The sequence below is a fragment of the Panthera leo genome, chromosome A2 (assembly GCF_018350215.1).
Source record: "Panthera leo isolate Ple1 chromosome A2, P.leo_Ple1_pat1.1, whole genome shotgun sequence".
Lineage (NCBI taxonomy): Eukaryota > Metazoa > Chordata > Mammalia > Carnivora > Felidae > Panthera > Panthera leo.
This window is the reverse complement of record NC_056680.1, coordinates 72800635-72825516: the sequence shown is the minus strand read 5'-3', so window position 1 is coordinate 72825516 and position 24882 is coordinate 72800635. Positions and strand designations below refer to the sequence as shown.

Sequence of the window (24882 nt, the reverse complement as noted above, 5' to 3'; positions counted from 1 at the left end):
TAAAATGGAGATAATATTGGTACTTACAGAATTGTTGTGGAAAACTAAATGTAACTTTAACATAGTTAAAGTACCTTGAAAAGCAGGAAGTTTCATACAGCATTGTAGACCTGCAGGAGACCTGAAGAGAGCTTCTTACTAGCTTACTAAATACAAGATAGTTAAGAATCCAAACCTGCTCATGAAGCCCTAGGAATATAGCTGAATGCAGTAATGTGGTAGAGGCAGTGGATTCGAGGCCACTTGCCTGGGGTCTTGTTTTGACTCAGCTACTAAATGATTGTAACGTGTTCTTCAGTTCCTTGTCCTTCACAAGGATTGCTTACTTCGAAGGATTGTGCAAAGAGTTAGTTAGTTATTTTTGAGAGAGGGAGAAAGAGCACAAGTAGGGGAGGGGCAGAGAGAGAGGAGGAATAGACGATCCTACGTGGACTCTGCTGACAGCAGAGAGCCTGATGCAAGGGCTTGAACTCATAAACTGTGAGATCATGACCTGATCCTAATACTTAACCTACTGAGCCATCCAGGTGCCCCTTAGAAACTGTTTTTTTTTTTTAAGTTTATTTTTATTTATTTTGAGAGAGAGAGAGAGAGAAAGCAGGGGTGAGGCAGAAAGAGCGGGAGACAGAATCCCAAGCGGGCTCCGTGCCACCAGTGCAGAGCCCGATGTAGGGCTTGTATGTATGTGTGTGTGTGACAACCGTGAGATCATGACCTGAGCCTAAGTTAAGAGTCGTACGCTCAGCCGACTGAGCCACCCAGGCACCCCTCGATACTGGTTTTAAAGTGCACTATAAGAATGTTATATTCTGTAAATTTAATACCTCTAAGTATTATTTTTAATGTTTAGAAGTACAAAAACCTTTAATTCATTACCAGAAAGAAATTTCCTAACAGGTAATGAAGCATTCACAAGCAGCCAGAGAATGGCACAAATTGGTTTGTTACATTTACCCTTGAGCTGCCTATCTGGTGTGGACTCTCTGATCTTCTCTCCCTTCTCAGTTTCTCTTTTCCTTCCTTCCTTCTGGGGTCCCAGTTTGTTGTGACTTTGGCTTCTGACTTGTGCTTTGTTGAGGCTGAGATGGAGATGTGTTGGCTTGAAACTTCAAGTCTTTCAGGATGTGATGAAGAAAGGTGATCTTCCTGTTCCAGTCTCCAGGTGAAACATCTAAAGATTTTTCTCCTGTTGGTACCGTCCACCCCTAAAAGCCTAGCTTTAATGCATTTCGATGCAAAACAACATTTTCTCTTTCTTACTGGGTATCTGTTTGCTAGTAAGTAGCATCGACTGATCTCTTAGCAACTACACACTTTCCTGCTTTTCTGCCTTCGCTGATAGGGGACTGAGCCATGAGATCCTTTTAACTTCTAAAAAGATGTGATTTAGGTTGGAGGAGTCAGTGAGGCACATAGGTGATAGATTTTGCTGGGCCTTTTTACAGGTGAGAAAGTGAAGGCATGGAGGAGTTGGATCTATAGCTCTGAGTTCAGTGTTTCAGCCACTACATAGATTTTCTCTTCATGTAAGGGAAATAGTACTTCATAGAAATTTATATGTGGATGTCACTATCAGCATATTTTTAGCTTCAGTGAGTGGTTTGGGTACAGTGTGTATTTAGAACAGAAGGTTTGGATACTGTGTGGTTCCAGTGCCTGCACCCATGAAATGTGGGGGCAGTGACCGTGGTGACTGACTGTATTCTTGTGCCCTGGAAGACTTGTTTGATCTGAATATATCATAGTTTGTTGTTGTTGTTGTTGTGTGCCATGTTGCCCTTTGTACTAAAGATATTTTTCCTACTAGTTGGGGCTCTAAGTCATACTTGCAGTGTTTTTCGTAATCAAAATATTACTTTCATATTAAGAAAGTTAATTTCATGTTGATTATTTTCCCAAGTTAATTCAATTAAAATTTTTTAAAATGTTTATTTATTTTCGAGAGACAGAGACAGAGACATAGAGACAGAGAGAGAGGGAGACACAGAATCTGAAGCAGGCTCCAGGCTCTGAGTTGTCAGTACAGAGCCTGATGTGGGGCTCGAACTCACGGGCTGTGAGATCATGACCCGAGCTGAAGTCTGGTGCTTAACTGACTGAGCCATCCAGTGGCCTCCCCCTCAAATTCATTTAATTTTAACCTCTCTTTTCATTTGATCATAATCAAAGTCTAAGAATTCAAATTTCTAAGGATCTCTGGCATCAACCCATTCCCTCTGTCCTTAATTGAGGTTCTCTCTATGGCTCTCTCCCTTGGACTATTGCTAAATGTTTCTGATGGATCTCCTAGCCCCACACCAAGTATCTTATAAAAAGTCACATTTGTGTATAAAGTGCTTTTATACACCTTTTCTTATTTAATTCTCATACCTTGTGATGAAGTAGATTTTATCATTACCAGCATTTGACAATTGGGAAAAAATTAGAATGGCTAAGAACTTTCCAGAGTAATGGTGGAAGAATTCATATTTTAGAAAATAGGTCACTGAAAAAATTCATGTGCCCCAAGGTAGAAACAAAATTTTCTGTAGATTACATTAGTATAATGAATGACTCAGTATGAAATAAATGTATGACATACGGACACAGATACATTTAAGGATAACTTTTTAGTTTGGAAATGAAGCCAAGTACTTAAAAAAAAGTTTTAACATTTTTGTTGTTTTATGAAATAATTAGGTTGAGTAATATAACTAAGGAGAAAAATGCTTGGTGACTCCTTAAACTCATGCCACTTTATTGAACACCTTCCAGAATTGATTTACAGTTTCTTACGTACTTTTTTTTTTAACCAAACAAGGTTTTAAATAATAACTTAGAAAATCACATAATTTTTCTTTCTTCCACCCTCCCTTCTTTCCTTTAAAAATTTATTTGGTAACCTCTGAAAGTTGTGGGGATATGGAGAAATAAATGAAAATATTACACAGCCTTAAATCATGTATGGAAGATAATCTTTTTTAAAATTCTTAATTTAGGACACTGTGATGTAAAGGAAACAAAATGACCTTTTAGGTTTTTTTTTTTTTTTTCCCTTCTCTAGATTGCATTATTAAGAAACAAAAAAACACTAAAACATTTCTACCACTTAAAATTGTCATATTTATTTTTTAAAGAAATAATTCAGGTTTTACTTTTCAACTTTTTAAACTTTGAAGCAGTTTTATACTTATAAGAAAAGTTGCAAAAATAGTACAGTGAGTTCCTATACCTTTTACCAATACCCTTACCTATACCGTATAACCTTCAACCCATACCCTTCACCATTTGTAATGTTTTTACAAAACCATAGGTATGATGATCAAAACTAAGACATTCACACTGGTGCAGGACTATTACCTAAACTATACTCCAGTTTAGTCAGATTTTGCTAGTTATTTATTTATTTTTAACTAATGCTCAGGTTTTACTTTTGAATTGCATGAATGAATGGGGATGAGAGAGCTTAAGAAAACAACACTGGTAACAGTTGAGGATGCAAAAATACATGAATGGATGTAGAAAGTGAATAACTGGGAAGACTTAGTATTTCTAACATATACATATACATATACATATACATATACATATACATATACATATACATATACATAACATACAGTTTAGATCCACTTCTTCCAAACAATGATGATGGATGGAATTCTAGTGCATATTGCTCAACAAGATCAGTTAATTACCCATTTTTTCCTCAAATGTGTTTTGGCTAAGTGTTATGAGCTATATCTATTAAAAAGGTTTTTTTAGGGGCACGTGGGTGACTCAGTTGGTTGAGCATTTGACTTCAGCCTAGGTCATGATCTCGCCGTTGGTAAGTTTGAGCCCCACGTCGGCTCTGTGCTGCCCGCTCAGAGCCTGGAGCCTGCTTCGGATTTTGTGTCTCCCTCTCTCTCTGCCTCTCCCCGACTCATGCTGTGTCTCTCTCAAAAATAAAACATTTTTTAAAACATTTATTTATTTTTGAGAGAGAGAGACACACACACAGAGTTAAAGCGGGGTAGGGGCAGAGAGAGAGGGAGACAAAGGATCTGAAGCAGGCTCCAGGCTCCCAGCTGTCAGTCAGCACAGAGCCGGACTTGGGGCTTGAACTCAGGAACCGTGAGATCATGACCCAAGCCAAAGTTGGACACTTAACCGACTGAGTCACCCAGGTGCCCCTAAATTCCTATATCTATTGACATGCAGAGATAACACCACCCCATTTATCCCAAATTTCAGGAGGAGAGACACATTGTTTTGTATTGTCAAGGCAATAGGGCTGGAGCTCTGGATGTGGAAGGGGAGTTTCATACTTTGTATGTACACAGTCCCCGCTCTGATTCTGTTAGATTGCACCTGGGAATACTTAGTCATTTCACAGCCACAGTGTGCTTCTCTGTGGGATTTCCTGCTTACTAAATGGTATTTTATTGGCACTTCCTTATTTCTCTGGCATGCTGACAATTCTTCAATGACAGGAATATGATTATGAGGGATTTCCAAAGTATGAGCATAGCCACCTCTGAATTATACTGGAAGATGAGTGGTACATCCTTAGTTATTGATACCAAAGAGCTTTGAATGAAATGTAGCTTCTTGAGTTTCCACTAAATACATGACCTTTTAGCAGGACTTTAAAAAGACTTTTTAGGGGCGCCTGGGTGGCTCAGTCGGTTAAGCGTCCGACTTCACCTCAGGTCACCATCTCGTGGTCCGCGAGTTCGAGCCCCGCGTCGGGCTCTGGGCTGATGGCTCAGAGCCTGGAGCCTGCTTCCGATTCTGTGTCTCCCTCTCTCTCTGCCCCTCCCCCGTTCATGCTGTGTCTCTCTCTGTCTCAAAAATAAATAAACGTTAAAAAAAAATTAAAAAATAAAAAGACTTTTTAAAAACTTTATTTCCAATGACTTCTTTTTTTTTTGTTTTGTTTAATTATCAGCATTATAATGGTGTTTAAAAAGTGAAACAGCTTTATGAACACATAATTCATAGGCCATATGATTCACTCATTTAAGGTGTACAAGTCGATGGTTTTATATTCACAGAGTTCTGCAGCCTTCACCACAACCAATTTAAGGCATTTTCATCTAGGGGCGCCTGGGTGGCTCAGTTGGTTAAGTGTTCGACTTTGGCTCAGGTCATGATCTCCCGGTTTTTGGGTTCGAGCCCCAAGTCGAGCTCTGTGCTGACAGGTCAGAGCCTGGAGCCTGCTTAAGATTCTGTGTCTCCCTCTCTCTCTGCCTGTCCCCCACTCGCATTCTGTCTCTTTCTCAAAAAGAAATAAACATTAAAAAAATGTTTTTAAAACATTTTCATCTTTTAAAAGGAACCCCAAACTCATTAGCAGCACTTCCTATTCCACTTCCTGTCAGACCCTGGCTCTACTTTTTGTCTCTATGGATTTGCCTATTCTAGACATTTCACAAAAATAGTATCATATAATATGTGGCCTTTTGGGACTGGCTTCTGTCACTTAGTGTAAAGTCTTAGCATGTATCGGTACTTCATTTCTTTTTATTGCCTAACATATCCAATTGTGTGGTCATCCCACAATTTATTCACTTATTGGTTGATGGACAGTTGGGTTACTTCCACTCTTAGGCCAAGATGAATAATGCTGCTATGAATTGTACATTGAGTTTTTTGTGAAGACGTATGTTTTCATTCTTTTGGGTATATTCCTGGAAGTCGAATTGCCGGGTCATAAGGTAGCTTTATGTTTAACTCTTTAAGGAATTTCCAGACTGTTTTCCACAGTGAGCACACCATTTACAATCCCGTCAGCGCTGTATAAGAATTTTGATTTTTCCACATCCTTGCTAACACTTGCTATTATCTCTCTTTTTCATGACAGCCATTCTAGTTAGTGTACTATGGCATTTCATTGTGGTTTTCATTTACATTTCCCTGATGGCTATGGATGTTGAGCATCTTTTCATGTGCTTATTGGCTATCTGTACATCTTGTTTTTGAGTGTGTAAACACTCTGCTCATTTGAAACTTGGGTTGTCTTTTTATTGTTGGGTTGTAAGTTTATTGTGGTTTTCATTTCCATTTCCCTGATGGCTAGTGATGTTGAACATCTTTTTTCATGTGCTTAATGGCCATTTGTATATCTTCTTTGGAGAAATGTCTGTTTTGCCCACTTTGCTCATTTAAAAAGTGGGTTATTTGCCTTCTTATTATTGAGTTGTAAATTATTGAGTTTCTTTATAAATTCTACACATTTTTAAGTTGATGATGTTTCATTTATCTATTTTTATCTTTTGTTGCTATTGATGTCATAACTAAGAGATCATAGCCAAATTTACAATCATGAGAGTTTATGGCTATATTTTTTTCTGTTGTATAGTTTTAGCCCTTATGTTTAGGTCTATGATCCATTTAGAGTTAATTTTTTTTTTTTTATGTGGTGTAAGGAGGGATTCCAACTTCATTCTTTTGCACTACCATTTTTTGAAAAGACTACTCTTTCCCCATTGAATTATCTTGGTATGGGGGGTACTTGTGATGAGCACTGGGTGTTGTATGTAAGTGATGAATCACTGAATTCTACTCCTGAAACCAATATTGCACTGTATGTTAACTAAATATAATTTACAAAAATTAATTGAAAGTAAATCTGAAAACTTCCATTGTCTGTATATCTGTCTTGTTTTAATACCGTGCTGCCTTATTTACAGTAGCATTGCAGTAAGTTTTGAAATTGGGAAGTCTGAATTGTCCAACTTTATTCTTCTTTTTCTAGATTTTTTTTGGCTATTGTCCCTGGTATTTTCATATGGATTATAAGATTAGATATTATTTCTACAAAAAAAGGCATCTAGGATTTTGGTAGGTGAAATTGCATTGAATGTGTAGATCAATTTGGGGAGTATTGCCATATTAACAATATAAAGTCTTCTGATTCATGACAGTGGGATGTCTTTCCTTTTATTTAGGTCTTTAATTTCTTTCTTTTCAGAATGTAAGTTTGTTACATTTATTCCTAAGTATTTTATTCATATTGATGGTATTGTAAGTGGAATTGTTTTCTTAATATAATTTTTAGTTTATTTATTGTTACTGTGTAGAAATGCAATAGATTTTTTATATTGCCTGTATCTTGCAAACTTGCTGAACTCATTTATTAGTTCTAAGAGTTTTTTAGTGGGTTTCTAAGCATTTTCTGTATATATGATTATGTCATCTGCAAATATAGGTTTACTTCTTTCTTTCCAGTCTAGATTCCTTTTATTTCTTTTTCTCTCTTTTTAAAAAAAAATTTTTTTTAACGTTTGTTTATTTTTGAGACAGAGAGAGACAGAGCATGAACAGGGGAGGGTCAGAGAGAGAGAGAGGGAGACACAGAATCTGAAACAGGTTTCGGGCTCTGAGCTATCAGCACAGAGCCCGACACGGGGCTTGAACTCACAAACCGCGAGATCATGACCTGAGCTGAAGTCAGACGCTTAACCAACTGAGCCACCAGGCGCCTCTCTTTTTCTCTCTTAATTGCACTGGCTACAACCTGCAGTACAACGTTGAAGGGATGAGAGCAGGCATCCTTCTCTTATTCCTGATATTAGAAGGAAAACATTCAGTTTTTCATATTTACTTATGATATGGCCTCTGTCTTTTTCACATATGTCCTGTATGAGATTGAAGAAGTTCACTTCTCTTCCTAGTGTGTTGAGTATTTCAACATGAAGGGTGTTGAATTTTATCAATGCTTTATTTGCCCCTGTTGAGATGATCATTTTGCATTTTTCCTTTATTTTAATGATTTGGTCTGTTATATTGATTGATTTTCAAATGTTGGATCAACCTTGTTCCTGAGAAAATTGATCCCAATTGCTCATGGTGTATAATCCTTTTGTATATTGCCAGATTCAATTTGCTAGTATTTGGTTGAGAATTTTTTTTGTGTTTATATTCATAAGAGATATTGGTCTGTATAGTTTTATTTTCTTTTGATGTCTTTGTGTGGCTTGACCTCAGTATATTACTAGCCTCAAAGAATAAGCTCAGAAGTGTTCTCTTTCAGTTTTTGGAGGCATTTATTACGAATTAATATTAACTCTTCTTTAAATGCTTGGTAGACAATTGTTTAAATGCTTAGCTGTTATTTTGAGATAGTTCTTCTTTTAAATACAGGTATGTACAGCTATAAGTTGCTCTCAAATACTGCTTTAGCTGCATCTCATAAATTTTGGTATGTTTACCTTTATTTTCATTTGTCTTGAAGCATTTTCTTTCCTTTTTTAAAAAAAAATTATTTGAGTGTAGTCGGCCCACAATGTTACATTATTTTCGGGTGTACAAGATAGTGATTCCACATGTTTATATGTTATGCTATCCTCACCACAGATGTAGCTACCATCTGCATCATACAACACTGTTCCAATACCATTGACTATATTCTTTGTGCAGTGCCTTTTATTCCCATGACTTATTTATTCCATAACTGGAAGCCACCTCTCTTCACCATTTTCCCTAGCCCCCACCTTCCATCCCTCTGGCAACCATCAAACAAAGTCTGTTTCTGCTTTTTGTTTGTTATTTCATTTGTTTTTTAGATTCTACATATAAACAAAATCGTATGGTATTTGTCTTTCTCTGACTTATTTCACTTAGCGTAATACCCTCCAGGTCTATCCGGGCTGTCTCAAATGGATGTATCTCACCCTTTTTTATGACAATGTAATATTTCAGTGTGTGTGTGCGTGTGTGTGTGTGTGTGTGTGTGTGTGTGTGTACATGTACAAATATACCACATATTCCTTATCCATTTGTTTCTCTCTGTTTTTTTGAAAATTTTTAACATTTATTCATTTTTGAGAGACAGAGTGCAAGCAGGGGAGGGGCAGAGAGAGACAGGGAGACACAGAATCCGAAGCAGGCTCTAGGCTCTGAGCTGTCAACACAGAGCCTGATGCAAGGCTCGAACTCATGAACTGTGAGATCTTGACCTGAGCTGAGGTTGGTCGCCTAACCGACTGAGCCACCCAGGCACCCCGTCCATTTGGCTCTTGATGGACTCTTAGGTTGCTTCCATATCTTGGCTATTGTAAGTAAGGCTGCAACAAACATAGGGGTATATACATCTTTTTGAATTAGTGTTTTTGTTTTTTGGGGGGTAAATAGCCAGTAGTGGAATTATTGGATCATATGGTCTTTCTATTTTTAATTTTTTGAGGAACTCTTATATTGTTTCCACAGTATGGAGTGTACCAGTTTACATTCCCACCAACAGAGCACAAAAGTTCCTTTTTTTTCCATGTCTTTGGCAATACTTGTTATTTCTTATCTTTTTGATGTCAGCCATTCTGACAGGTGTAAGGTGATATCTCATTGTGGTCTTAATTTCTGTTTCTCTGGTGATTGGTGATGTTGAGAATCTTTCCATGTGTCTGTTGGCCATCTGTAGGTCTTCTATGGAAAAATTTCTATTCAGGTTCTGTGCCCATTTTTAATCAGAATTTTTTTTTTTGGTATTGAGTTGTGTAAATCCTTTACATATTTTGGATCTTAACCCTTTATTGGATTTATCATTTGCAAATATCTTTTCCCATTCACTAGGTTGCATTTTTGTTTTGTTGATGGTTTCTTTCACTGTGAAAGAACTTTTTATTTTGATGTAGTCCCAATAGTTTATTTTTGTTTTTTTCCCTTGCTTTAGGAGACATATTTAGAAAACTATTGCTATAGTTCATGTTAGAGAAATGACTGCCTGTGTTCTCTTGTAGGTTTTCTATGGTTTCATGTCTTACATTTGGGTCTTTAATCTATTTTGAGTTATTTTTGTGTATGGTGTTAGAAAGTGGTTCAGTTTCATTCTTTTACATGTAGCTGTCTAGTTTTCCCAGTACCATTTATGAAGAGACTGTCTTTTCCTCATTGTGTATTCTTGCCTCTTTTGTAATAGATTAATTGACCATATAATTGTGGGTTTATTTTGGGTTCTCTGTTCTGTTCTGTTGATCTATGTGTCTATTTTTGTGCCAGTACCATACTGTTTTGATCACTACCGCTTTGTAATATAACTTGAAGTCAGAATTGTGAGGCTTCCAGCTTTGTTTTTCTTTTTCAAGGTTGCTTTGACTATTTGGGGACTTGTGTGGTTCCATACAAATTTTAGGATTGTTGTAGTTTTATGAAAAATGCTGTTGGTATTTTGATAGAGATTGCATTGAATCTGTAGATTGCTTTTGGGTAGTATGCACATTTTTAAGATTAATTCATCTAATCCATGAGCATGACATATATTTCCATTTGTTTGTGTCATCTTCAATTTCTTTCATCGATGTTTTATAGTTTTCTTTTTTTTTTTTTTTTTTTTAGGTACTTAATGTCATTTTATTCATTGTTTTCTTGTTGTTTTATAGGTGTTCTTGTTTTATAGTTTTCAAAGTACAAGACTTTCACCTTCTTCTTTAAGTTTATTCCTAGGTATTTTATTCTTTTTGGTATACTTGTAAATGGAGTTATTTTCTTAATTTCTCTTTCGTTATTAGTATATAGAATGATACTGACTTCTGGGTATTAATTTTGTATCCTGAAATTTTACTGAATTCATTTACTCAGTAAATAATAGTTTTTTTGGTGGAGTCTAGGATTTTCTATGTGTAGTACAATGTTGTCTGTAAATAGAGCTAGGTTAAACTTTACCTATATGGATGCCTCTTATTCATCTTGAAGTATTTTCTAATTTCTTATGTGATTTTCTTTGTTGCTTATTGGTATATTGGGATTATGTTGTTTACTGTGCACATATTTTTGAGTTTCCAAAATATGCCTCTGTTAGTGATTCTAATTTTATTCAGTTGTTATCTGAGAACATATTTTGTGTGAACTCACTACTTTTAAGTTTATTTTAGCTTGTCTTATTGCCTATGATATGATCTGTCCTAGAGAATGTTCCATGTGCATTTGAGAAGAATGTGCGTTTTGTTGTTGTTGCATGAAGTGTTTTATAGTCATTTAAATATAGATGTATTTGGTTTATGGTGTTGTTCAAATCTCTTCTTTCTTTTCTGATATTCTCTCTAGTTGTTCTATTCACTATTTGTATTTGAGTATTGAAGCCTGCTATTATACCTGAAGTGTCTGTTTCTCTTTTCAAATATGTCACTTTTTGCTTTTTATATTTTGGCAGCTCTGTTTTGGGTGCATATATGTTTATAATTATTATATCTTCCCAGTGCCATGGCCCCATTTTCCTTATAAAATCTTTTATTTTCTCTAGTGACTTTTTTTGGTTTGTTTAAAATCTATTTTGTCTGATAGTAGTATAGCCACTCCAGCATTTTTATGGCTATTGTTTGCAAGATCTGTTTTTCCCCATGCTTTCTTTTTATTTTCAGCCAATTTGTATCTTTGAATCTAAAGCGTGTTAGTAAGCTTGTTTCACTTAGTGTTTCACTAAAATTATCTGGCACAAATTGTCACTTTTAAGAGTGATAATGTTGTTTCTGTAGATGAGTTCATGTTTATTTAATGTCCATACATTTAATACTATTATTCTGGATAACATAATGATATTTTTAGAATATTAATCAGGTGAAGTCTCCCCCTTTCAATAAGTTTATATATAAGTTAAAAGATTTATTATCTACTTTATTCCTATTGGTCTGAGAAGCATAGCAGATAAAATATGAGTACATTATTTTATAGTGAGGAAATGTGTCTATAAACTTAGATTTGAACTTGTCTCTCATTTTTTAAAAATTTTTTTTAAACGTTTATTTTTAATTTTTGAGACAGAGAGAGACAGAGCATGAACGGGGGAGGGGAAGAGAGAGAGGGAGACACAGAATTGGAAGCAGGCTCTAGCCTCTGAGCCATCAGCCCAGAGCCCAGCGTGGGGCTCGAACTCCGACCGCGAGATTGTGACCTGAGCTGAAGTCAGACGCTTAACCGACTGAGCCACCCAGGCGCCCCTTGTCTCTCATTTTTTAACATAATAAATAATTTTAAATCCCAGTGACAAATTTAATTTAAAATTTACTGATTTTATTCTTTTTGGTACAATTGTAAATAGAGTTATTTTCTTAATTTCTCTTTCTACTATTTTGGTATTAGTACATAGAATGCTACAAAACTACAAGTTTTTCCAATCATAATAGTTAGAAAACAGCTAGAAGTTGCCAATTTTCATTGCTATATCTTTCTTGAAATGGTGTTGAAAAGCAAAAAAAAAAAAAAAAAAAAAGTTTAGTCATTAAATATTCTCATTTACTTGCTTTTAACATTATTTAGTACTCTTATAAGGTGATTGACAGATTGTGTATGGGTTGCAGAAAAGGGAAAACTAGCTTCTGAAAATGGTTGAATAACAGCTGGACTTAATGAATAAGGAAGTGATTGAATAAATGCATCAACCAGATGAAATGTAGGTTTTTTTAGGTATTCTGTGTAATGTAAGGCTTAACAGAATTCAAGGTAGTGAAAAATAAGAACTCTATGATGTTACAATGACTGATAATAATGTAAATGATAGTGTTAGCTCGTTTTTATCTGGTACTTATTGTTTGCCAGGCACAGCTCTAGTATCTGTACGTATAGGTCAAGGATTGGATTATCAAAACCGACTGACATCAGTTGAAGATGTTAATCAGTATTAAGCTTTACTTGTAATTTTAAGGGTACAAGGAACCAAAAGGCACAGGAAAATCAGACTGAGGTCTTGAACATTGAGAGAGGCTTTCTTTCTTCCCACAATAGACAAAATTCTCAATCCCAGAGCAGTAGGTACTATACCTAATGAAGTACATGGGTTACCTCATACAGTAGGGAACATTGCAGGCTGTGAAATGTTACATTTTATACTTTGATAATGCATAGCTGGTGTCCCATCCCTTATAAGCCTATAGATTCTAGGCTTGTTTATCATAGTAATTCTAAGCCAGGAATAATCTGCTTTTAAAAGCCTTCTATGGATAAGTATTACTTTTTTTTTTAAGCAAATACCATTAGTATATTTGCCAGTAATTAGCATGCTTATAAGGAGAATAGCCCAGGTCTTCTGCCTTTTTTCCTGGAAGAGCCTCCTACCCAACAGGAAAAAAAAAATGCTCTTTTTCATTCCCAATAGATTAACTCATTTAAATTCAAATTTAATTATTTGTTTTGTTACTATAAACAGGTAAAATATATTTTTTTTTTTTTTATTTTTTTTTTTTTTTCAACGTTTTTTATTTATTTTTGGGACAGAGAGAGACAGAGCATGAACGGGGGAGGGGCAGAGAGAGAGGGAGACACAGAATCGGAAACAGGCTCCAGGCTCCGAGCCATCAGCCCAGAGCCTGACGCGGGGCTCGAACTCACGGACCGCGAGATCGTGACCTGGTTGAAGTCGGACGCTTAACCGACTGCGCCACCCAGGCGCCCCAAACAGGTAAAATATATTAAGAAGGCACCTGGGTGGCTCAGTCAGTTCATTGTCCGACTTCGGCTCAGGTCATGATTTTGCTGTTCCTGAGTTCGGTCCCCGTATCAGGCTCTGTGCTGACAGCTCGGAGCCTGTAGTCTGCTTCAGATTCTGTCTCTCTCTCTCTCTCTGCCCCTCCCACACTCATGTTCTCTCTCTCTCTCTCTCAAAAATAAATAAACATTACATTTTATTTTTTAAAAAAAGTAACTTCAGACACATTTAAAAAATATTTTATCTTATTTGGTTTGGTTTAGTTTGGTTGGTAGGAGATGGAGTGAGAAATACAGTAAATGTATATTCTCACCACCAACAGGTATCCACAGTAGCAGCTTGTTGGTTTTTCTCGTGTGTGTGCATGCACAAGTCATATACAATTCTTTCTTCTGTTTGATCTTAGAATATTTGAGAAATCATCTGATGGTTTCAATTTTCAATTTTCTCTGTTTTTCTCACCCCAACCCTCAATCAGGATGGAGATCCAGTTCGTCCAGGAGTGGCCATGACTGATCTTGCTACTGGCCTGTATGCATATGGAGCCATTATGGCTGGATTGATACAAAGATATAAAACTGGGAAAGGACTGTTCATTGATTGCAACCTGCTGTCATCTCAGGTATCAATCCAAAAAGCATTCTAGATTGTGCTGTAAAGACGTGTATCTGGGTCATACTCTTTCATATCAAATTTTATGGTCACATGTGCAAAAATAAAAACAACAGAAAAAAACCCACAAACAACAACAGCAAAAGCTATTTTGTTTTGATATAGTTAATTATTGTCATCTTAAAATAAGTGGGCCATGAAGATTTTGTTGTAATAGGCATTGCTGTTGAATTAGAATTTTAAGGACTGTTTATATTAGAATGAGTGTGACAAGAGTGAGACAAGAGTACGTTTGGTTCTATTTTATTGTCACATGAGCTCTGTAACTTCTTTTGACCAGAGTTTCTTCACCTTTTTTGTACTGTAGACCCCTTGTGTACTCTGGTGAAGTCTATGGACCTTTTCTTAGAATTATATTTCTAAATGCATAAAATGATATACTTAGGATTGCAAGGGAAGCCAATTATATTGAAATATAGTTATTTCAATGTAAAAACCAATTTTGTGTTATAATAACATATCGTTTTTTTTATTAACACATTAAACCATAAGATCTATTATTGGGCCTAGTAACTACTACAATTTTGAGGAAATGTTGAACATAAATGATGCTTTAAGATACCTACAATAACTATAATATGATATGAAAATATGTATAATATTTATTGGTGATCAAGCCATAGGTACTACTAATCTCCTGTGGTTTGCTGCTTATACTCGTAATTGAAGAAAATGCTAAATTTTATCTAGGAGTTGGATGGAAATAAAGATCTAATTTTTTCTGTTCAGGTTAATTAGATGCCAGAATTCTTTCCATGGACTCCGGAGTAAGAACCCTTGGTTTAGACAGTTATCAGTTATGTTATGCTAAATACTAAACTGGTAGAATAAAAGAGTTAACTAACTCTCACATTGACATTTTGCCTCCTTTTTATTGGAGCAGACCCAGGTGCTGTACCATAGGTGGACGTTGATTTGGAACAGATAATTTTTCGGGAATAGAATAAAAAAGAAAATAGTTTAATTTGTGCAAGGAGATATTTTACCGTGAGAAAAATTACTTTATAGATGGAGATCTCAGTTAGGAATTTCAGATTTAAATGGCATACACGGGAGACTAATAAAGTTGGAAAACTGCTTTCGAGATATTTTCTCTTAGACAAAATTGAGGAATTATCTAGAGGTAAGAAAAATATCAAATGGTTGCAGGTGAATTACAATGTCTGGAGTTTCAACATTAGCTTTGAGTTACAGTGAGCATTTTAATGGTTAAATAAAAGGGTAAAATAATTCTCTCCAAATGAATGAATGGTCTTTTGAATAGAAAAACACAGATGTTAGTTATGGGAAGAAGCTGAAAGCCTTTTTCTTTCCTCCTCTAATTTAATAGCTGTAAGAAACCTGATGGAGGTTAAGTGACTGTTTACAAGTTACACATTTAATAAGTATGGAAGACATGAAGGTTTCATGGGTGTTTGACCTGTCTGATCACAGAGGGTCTTAGGCTTAGTTTAAAGTCCTTAAGACTCCTGAACTGTATTTAGACTGCTTTACTTATATGTCAATGATAATTAGCTTTGGAAGAAATTCTCCTGTAGAGTATTATAGAGTTTAATTCTCTTCCATCACCTAATGCAATGATTCACAACTCAGAGGTGTGTGGGTCCCTGGAGATGGGAATGGAGGGGGGTGGTATGACTGGTAGGGCTGTTTCGAAGTGAGGGTACAGTAAGTCCAAACTCATGCATGCATACACACATATACACATTCCAGTCATTTTGGGTATGTGTCTGTGTTTGTTGTTCATGCTATTTCCTAAGACTGTAAGTTCCCTGAATGCAGGAGTGTTTGTTCCTGTTTACAGTGGTAACCTAATAGCATATCCCAGTATTTGTCAAATAGCAGTCTCTCCCAGTCTTTTGAGATCAGTCGGGGACCCACTGTTACCAGTAGGTATGTCACACAGCCTTTAGGTTTGCTACGAAAGATTAGAAAAAGGTAGAAAACCATTGAATTGAATAAGTACTTAATAAACAACTTATGATGAAATGATGTGTTTTCAGTAAACTAGGTAGCAGTGATTTAGCTGTAGCTGATGGTGCTGTAGTTAACCTAGTCAAAGTTTGCTAAAATTATTTGTGTATTTAAGACTCATTATCTTTTTTAAAATTGAGGTAAAATTGGGGCACCTGAGTGACTCAGTCGCTTAAGCATCCAACTTCAGCTCAGGTCATGATCTCGCTGTTTGTGGGTTCAAGCCCTGTGTCAGGCTGTGTGCTGACAGCTAATGGCCTGGAGCCTGCTTCAGATTCTGTGTGTGTGTCTCTCTCTGCCCTTCCCCCACTCTCGCTCTCTCTCAAAAATAAATGAACTGGGGTAAAACTGGTATATAACATATTAAGTTCAGTTGTACAACATAATGATTTGATATTTGTATACATTGCAAAACGCTCACCACGTCTGGTTAACATCGGTTGATTTTGTTTTCTCATGGTGAGAACTTTCCCCATCTACTCTCTTAGCAGCTTTCAAATATGTGGCAGAGTATTACTAGTCACCATGTTGTACATTACATCCCTATGACTTATTTATTTTATAACTGGAAATTTGTACCTTTTGACCCCCTTCACCCGTTTTACCCACCCTCTGCCTCTCACAACCACCAATCTATTCTCTGTATTATGAGCTCAGTATTTTTTTTTAAGTAAAAAAAAGTCTTCTAGATTCCAAAAATAAGTGAGATTATACTGTATTTGTTTTTCTCTGTCTGGCTTATTTTACTTAATGCCCTCAAGGTCCATCCATGTTATTGCAAATGACAGGATTTCCTTCTTTTTTTTTTTTATGGCTGAATAACATTCCATTGTGTGTGTGTATATGTATCACATTATTTTTATCCATTCATCCACCGATGAACACTTAGCTTGTTTACATACCTTGACTGTTGTCCTTACCTTTTACCTTTTATGATAAAAAAATTGATTAAGTCTAGTTTTAGAGCTATGGACTTTCACATCTACTATTTTATTTTTATTATTTTTATTATTTTATTTTATTATATTTTTGAGAGAGAGAGAGAGAGAGTGTGAGCCTGGGAAAGGGGCAGAGGGAGAGAAAGAGAGAATCTTAAGCAGGCTCCATGCTCAGTGTGGAGCCTGATGTGGGGCTCGATCCCACGGCCCTGGGATCATGACCCAAGCTGAAACCAAGAGTCAGATGCTCAACCAACTGAGCCACCCAGGTGCCCCATGTTTACTATTCTATATGACCTTCGTAATTATCACCTGAGGTAGGTAGGGCAGGAATTTTTATTCCTATTTTACTTATAAGGAAACTGAAGTAGGAGAGGTTGATCTGCTTGACCAAAGAGTCACAGCGAGAATTTGGTTTCCGATATCCTGGCTGGTTCTCTTTTCCCTGCTTCATAAAGGCTAGATTTTTAGCACTGAGGGACAGGCAAGATCCAGCTTTCCTACACTGGGGCTCCAGAGGAGAAGGCAAATTTAGTAAGAGGCAGAGGAAGCAAAAGAGCACTCAGTAACAAGGGAAAACATAACAGGACTGGCTCCCCTGCCCCCCAACCTGCATGCCAAGAGTCAGAATAAGATAGTGCAACAAGGTGGCCCCTCTGGATCATTATCTAAATCATGTTTAGATCCAGTGAATGAAAACTATCATGGAATTTAACCCGATGGACCAGTGTTTCTGTTGAAATGTGAGAATTTTGAGAAAAACAGCATTTGGAGTCATGGACACCTGGATTTTTTTATGCACTCTGGCCAACTGAGGGCTCCTTGTGCCCCAGGCTCTGTGGTCGCTAGGTTGGAGTGCAAAGTGACACCTCAGTCCAAGGTTTAATACAAGAGGCAGCTGTGTCAGAAAGGAGAGTCTAAGGTGTGGTTTTCTAACAGGGCCTTGGAGCATGGTTGGACCAAGGTAGTTAAGGGCCTTGTATGTTATGCTTCGGAATCTGGATTTTAACCTCCCAAGGCCTCTGTTTCTCTACCTACAAATTCTGTTGGTGATGGTCTTTTCAACCAAAGACTACGTCTGCTTGGGTACATGCTATAGTTGCCATGTGCTGAATAACCTCTGGGCTGTGGACAACGTTTGAGTTTCAGAGGGCAGTGGTACAGACACTATTTTTTGTTGAAGGCTGTCTGAGGTGCCAGGCAGCGGGTGGGAAGAACATTTTCGTTGTCTTAACCCACTGCAGCCCAAGCTCTGTTTTTCTCTTTTTGCCTCTGCCCTTGTCTTGTCTCTGTACTTCTTCTCACGTGTGTTTCTCTACCCTTGGGCATCTCTTTTCTCTGTCTATTTCTCACTTGTCTTTCTTTACTTTCCTGTTTTCACTCCTATTCTGTGCTGTCGCTGCCTTCCTCTGTCCCCTTTTCTCCATGTTTCATGATGTGGAGCTATAGGTGAAGCAGTTCTGGTCCCAGGTCTTACGTCCTTATACTGTACGGTTAAGGAAACTTACAGAATCGTTTAGCAGTTTGCATGGAAGAGAAAGGAAGGCCTTTTTTCTGGAAGCCCCGGAAAACAAGACCATATATTTTACTGGGTTAAATGACCATTCCTGAACCAATTAATGAGGACTGAAAGAAATATGCTATTTGGCTTAAGCTGTTCTAGGTACTAGTGATAGTGTTAACTCTACCCAAACCATAAGACTGTAACTGGGGAGATGTGATTCACCTAAAGCATTGTGTGGTTATCTTTTGTCCAGAGGAAGGGGAAATAAATGTTGGGGGGCCAATCAACATTCTACTAACATAACTGGGTTGTTTAGAGAATCTACTGCTCTCAAGGATGTGAAAAATTCTTCATAAAAGTATTCTGATGACTAGCATTAATTTTATTAGGTTATTTAAAAAATATTTTGCAGTGTTAGAAATGGGCTGAGATTGGGGCACCTGGGTGGCTCAGTCAGTTAAGCATCCAACTTCGGCTCAGGTCATGATCTCGCAGTCCGTGAGTTCGAGCCCCACGTCGGGCTCTGTGCTGACAGCTCAGAGCCTGGAGCCTGTTTCAGATTCTGTGTCTCCCTCTCTCTCTGACCCTCCCCCATTCATGCTGTCTCTCCCTGTCTCAAAAATAAATAAATGTTAAAAAAAATTAAAAAAAGAAAGAAATGGGCTGAGATTAAAAAAACTGGTTATTGACATAATTATTTTATTATCATAATTATTATAACTTTTCATAGTAGAGAAATCTTGACTAACTTTACTTAGTCTTTCCTTAAAAAAATTTTTTTGGGGGTGCCTGGGTGGCTCAGTCGGTTGGGTGTCTGACTTCGGCTCAGGTCATGATCTCGCGGTTCGTGGGTTCAGACCCCGCGTCAGGCTCTGTGCTGACAGCTCAGAGCCTGGACCCTGCTTCAGATTCTGTGTCTCCCTGTCTCTCTCTGCCCCTCCCCTGCTCACGCTCTGTCTCTCTCTGTCTCAAAAATAAAATAAAACATTAAAAAAAATGGGGCACAGAGAGAGAGGGAGACACAGTATCCAAAGTAGGCTCCAGGCTCTGAGCTGTCAACACAGAGCCCAACACAGGGCTTGAGCTCATGAACCATGAGATCATGACCTGAGCTGAAGTTGGACACTTAACCGACTGAGCCACCCAGACATCCCACTTTACTTAGTTTTTCAATTTAAGATAACATAGATCCTAGATCCAAAAACCCAACCCAACCCCAAAATGATTAAAATCTGCTTCATGTAAATGTGAAGTGCTATTTCTAGATGCTTTTCAAAGTAATATAATAGGAAACTTCACCTTTTAAAAAATGTATTCACTTTCTTCTTCTTCTTTTTTTATATAAATGTTCACCTGCGTTAAGCAGATAGCATTCGAACTTCATTTCAGATGCCTGGAAAGTGACTGTGATTTCATGCAGTGGGTAAAAAAACAGGCTTTTCTAACTCATTTTGATTGCGTTACACAGGATGACAAATGAATGACTATAACATTCAATATCAGTTGCTAAAAATGAAATTTTGTACTCCCTCTCCTAAAAGTGATCTAGTGTACAATTACACAAATTACACTTGATTTGAATAGTAGCTAATTATTAACTCAGAGCTGATTGCCTCGACCACAACAAAACCGTTTCATTGTAGAGACATGACAGTTGCCAGGATGTGGTTTATAGTGGGCACCAGATTTTTTGTAGTTTCAAGGCTGTGAACTTTTAACCCTTGTCATAAAATTCTTTGATTTTTTTTTTAAGTCTTAATATGATTTAAAGTTGTCAACTGAAGATTGTCTCACGTCAGCATCTAAACAGTATTCTTTAGATGATATTGGTAAATAACAAGGAAGTGGATTTGGATGTGGTTCCAATTATTCTGTTGCTCTTATTCTTCTGTTGTGGCTGACAGAAATATCTTTTGGAAGTTTTAATATCCTTCCTGTACTTAATTGCAACCAGGCTCCCTTAATTACTACTACAATGAGTTAGTTTTTTTAGCACCAAACTTCCATAATTATTTTCACATATAGAATGTTTTGACATTTTTGATGTCATTATTCTTTTTTCATGTTTGTAAAAGTGTTCATATTTAGGGTAGATAAAATTTTAACTCCCAGTATTATGGCACATTTTTGTGGGGATCAACTTCTGAATTTAAAATAAGTATAGTAATCTGAAATTTATCTTTTTGTGTTTTTAGATACACCTGTGTTTCTGCTTTTTTTTTATTCTGTATCGTAAAAAAAATTTTTTTTTAGTTTATTTGTTTTTTGAGAGAGAGAGAGCAGGGGAGGGACAGAGAGAGAAGGAGAGAAAGAATCTGAATCAGGCTCCACACTGTCAGTGCAGAGCCCGATGTGGGGCTCGAACTCATGAACTTGAGATTGTGACCTGAGCCAACATCAAGAGTCGGAGGCTCAACCAACTGAGCCACCTAGGTGCCCTTCTATATCTTTTTAAAGAAGCAGTTTCAGTGAGGTATATTTTGCACATCATAAAATTCACCCTGTTTCAATGGACCATTTAATAATTCTTAGTGTATGTGTTGAGTGATACAACCGTCACCATAAGTCAGGTTTTGAAATAAATACTCATATGGTCACTTCTGGTATGGGTCTTATCCATAAGGCTAGCATGGACCAGTTTTGAGTGGGAAGGATGTAGGGCTAGGTTGACTCACAATTCAGGGCCCATTATGACTTCTGTGGGCCCTAGAAAATTTTGCCCTTGTAGGTCCTTTGCTCCAATAAAAATACTATGAATTACAGATGCATTGGTATAAAGATGAATATAATTCATTAATGTGTATTAATTATTATTGCATTAATTTTTTTCTGATTTAAAAAGCAATTAGAATTGGGACGCCTGGGTGGCTCAGTTGGTTAAGCATCTGACTTCAGCTCAGGTCGCATGATCTTGTGGTTCGTGAGTTTGAGCACCACATCGGTGCTGACAGCTCAGTTCCTGGACCCTGTGTCAGATTCTGTGTCTATCTGTGTCTCTGCCCCTTCCCCGTTCTCTCTCTCTCTCTCTCTTTCTCTCAAAAATAAATAAACATAAAAAAAAAGAAATTAGAATGAAAACATTTTGTGTACCTCTCAAGTATCACGAGCACTGTATCATATTGATGTCAGCTCTGAAAGAATTTCCTTAAGAATATTGTAAATGTGCCAGATCTGTGAGGAAAGACAATTACGTATCCAGGAAGGAAGTGAGAGGCTGAAGGTTGAGATCATGCTGAAGGGTGAATAGAGGATGGAAAGGGAGAGAGGCAGCAGCCTATGACCAAGGAAGTTGACAGCATGGAGTAGGGAGAGAAAAAAGAGGAGGTAATATCATCAGAAAGCTTAAGAAATCAGAGAACTGTGAGTTTGCATTTGAATCTCCCGTTTTTGAGGAGCCTAATGCATTCCTGCCCTGAAGACTCCTGTCAGCCTGACAATCCTTAGTTACTTGAGGCCCATTAAAAACATTTCTTTTTTAATTTGTAAGTTTATGTATTTATGTATGTATGTATGTATGTATGTATTTATTTATTTAGTGTGTGTGTGTGTGTGTGTGTGTGTGTGTGTGTGTATGTGTGTGTGAGAGAGAGAGAGAGGGAGTGAGAGAGAGAGAGAGAGGCAGAGAGAAGATCCCAAGCAGGTCCTGCGTTGTTAGTACAGAGCCTGACCTGGGGCTCTAACTCACAAACTGAGACCCTGACCTGAGCTGAAAGCAAGGATTGGACACTAAACTGACTGAGCCACCCAGGTGTCCCATGAAGCCAATTTTTAAATCCTTGTCCAGCTTCCATTCTTTAACTGGCATTCTCTCCAAGGCCTCCTGCTCCTTTATTATAGTTCAGGGAATAAAAAAAAAAAAATCAACACTTATCTAATATGAAGATGACTAATTAGGAAGGTAAAGACACACCAAAAAATGAAATCTCAGATGATTTCCAAAGAAAATTAGAATTTTAGATAATCTATTATTTTATGTTTTTATTTTTATACTGTTGGTTGGATTGAATGCAAGTTGGCTGTAATATAAAACATGGTTGGCTGTTTTTCTTTCTCTTTCTTTCTTTCTTTCTTTCTTCTTTCTTTCTTTCTTTCTTTCTTTCTTTCTTTCTTTCTTCTCCTGCTCCTATTCCTCCTCCTCCTCCTCCTCCTCCTCCTCCTCCTCCTCCTCCTCCTCCTCCTCCCCCTCTCCCTCCTCCTCCTCCTCTCCCTCCTCCTCCTCCTCCTCACCCTCTCCCTCCTCCTCCTCCTCCTCCTCCTCCTTCTCCTTCTTCTAGAAGATCCAGTGAAATGTAAGTGTATTGGGAGGATGCTCTAGCTTTGTATAACTGAAATCCTTAGTTATATTCATGGGCATTGCATATTTTTATATGACATGAACCACAGTGAGGGAAACTAGGGCTTTTAATTGTAATAATTGATAATCAGTGATGAGAGAATATCTCAAAGGAGAAAAGAATAAAACAGGAGGACAAATTTCATTGTGATCTAATTTAATTCTCTTATTAGATACTTTAAAACAATTTGGTACTTTCAAAATGTTCTGAAAAAAATAGGAACATGATTAAGATCAAGATACAAAAGAGATAGGAGAAAGATCCATTGGTGCTGATAAATAGTCACTGAATTTAGATTTTAGTTTTGCAGAATCTTATGGAATAATGAATTTAATGGACTGTTCCTAAAGGTGGATTTAACAGTATGAGAATCACTTATGTTCTTCTACTAGAGTTACAACAATTTGTTTTTGTTGCTAAGTTAATCGATTCTACCTTCATCTTTGTACTTCCTAGGGTTGGAACATTTTATGTAGAATGAAATGTAGTAATCATATCCTCTGTGTTGGCTAATTAGTAGTAGCTCTATACCTGCCATAGTTATAGACCAACTGATTCCTAGTGGAACACATCTATTTGGCCCCAACCATTATGTCATCATTGTAGCTAAAGGAAAAGTAAACCACTAGCATGAAGCATGGTGGTTGAGATTTAATTTCTAGGAAAATCACTTTAAGTTCTTTACAGAATGTATATGAAGTATAATGGTGAGTAATTTTTAAGTTTTTTTGTATCCTTGAGTCATTATATACCAGCAATACATAACAAGATCTTGATTAGCTCAAGTACTTAGCAATTTGGATATTCTGGTTGATTTCATTTTGTAGATGACTGGAGGCTAAAAGGAAACTACTTTGGTTTCAACCATTTTCATAGAAAATCTTCTAATATGCTTTAATTTACCTTTCTGTTGTGGTAAATGCCATATACTAAATATATTTTCACCTTAAAAGTTATTATTCAGATCTTTTTCTCTTTTTTTTCAACCTATGGATACTCACTGTAGGGAGTAAGAAATGAAGGAGAATCTGCACTAACGGAGTCTATCTGCCTGCCATCCGTCCATCCTTGCTCCCTGTTTCTCATCTACTATACGCCAAAGTATGCAATAAATGATAAATAAGCCAGTATGTTCCTTGTCTAATGGAATTTAGACACAGACAAAAAACGAGTAATAAGTGACACATTTGCAGAAGGAAATAAACAGTGTAATAAAGATAACAGGGGCACGTCTGTTAGCCAGGGCAAGATCATTCCAGAGAGAGGGAACAATAAATGCAAAGGCCTGAAGCAGGACAGGACTTGGCATGTTCTAGGAACTGACAAAAGTCTGATGTGACTGACTGCAAGACATCCCTTGAAGTAGACACTGGCACTAAACCTGGTCATTTATTAATAATCATCTGAGGAATAAGCATGGGTTGTGACATTTAAATAATAACCCAATAATCTATAATTAGTAGGCCCATTAGAAGTTAGGAGTAGGTAACAGGTCAAACCTGTAGGGTAGGAGTTGAGTTCTGTTAACAACAGAACTAGAAGTTCTCAAAGTGCTGTTTTAGTGGGATGATAGAAGAAACAACACAGGACTGCAAATAGCTTTAATCTTTAATCACTTGGGCTGACTGGAGACCAGTACCAAGAAGATTGAGACAGGTTCTGTGGTGAGACAGTGCTGTGGTTATTAACAACGGTGTCTGCCAAGGTGCAACACTGGGAAAGCGCTATCACCTTGCTGACCTTGGAGTAGATGCTGTGTTACATAGGCTGCTTTTATTCTCTGAAGTTGAATTACTGAGAATGGCTTTAACAACTTAATAAAACTTGTATAATGTTTGCTTTATACTAGACACTATTCTAAGAACCTTGCATATATTAACTAATTTATTTCCTCAACAGCTCTATTGTTCCCATTTTACTGAGGAGGAAACAGAGGCACAGAATAATAATACATAGTCATTAACTAAGTGGTAGAGCTGGAACCTGAACTAGGTCTGCATCCAGAGGCTGCTATATTTTTATTCTCCTTGAGTGTATAAGGCCCTCCCACTATTCATTAATTTATTTATGCACTTAAATCTT

General features: G+C 37.0%; 1 protein-coding gene across 6 annotated transcripts in view; it reads left to right on the top strand.

Moving 5' to 3' along the window:
- The window catches only part of SUGCT (succinyl-CoA:glutarate-CoA transferase), a 747074-nt gene that overhangs the window by 124604 nt on the left and 597588 nt on the right, over positions 1–24882 (top strand). For 4 of the 6 annotated variants that reach the window (XM_042914495.1, XM_042914488.1, XM_042914526.1 and 1 more), the window contains one exon: positions 13857–14000. The exons of the other annotated variants lie outside the window; for them this stretch is intronic. In XM_042914495.1, coding sequence (XP_042770429.1) covers positions 13857–14000 — 144 coding nt within the window. The remainder of the gene's footprint in view (positions 1–13856; positions 14001–24882) is intronic. 6 annotated transcript variants of the gene reach the window in all.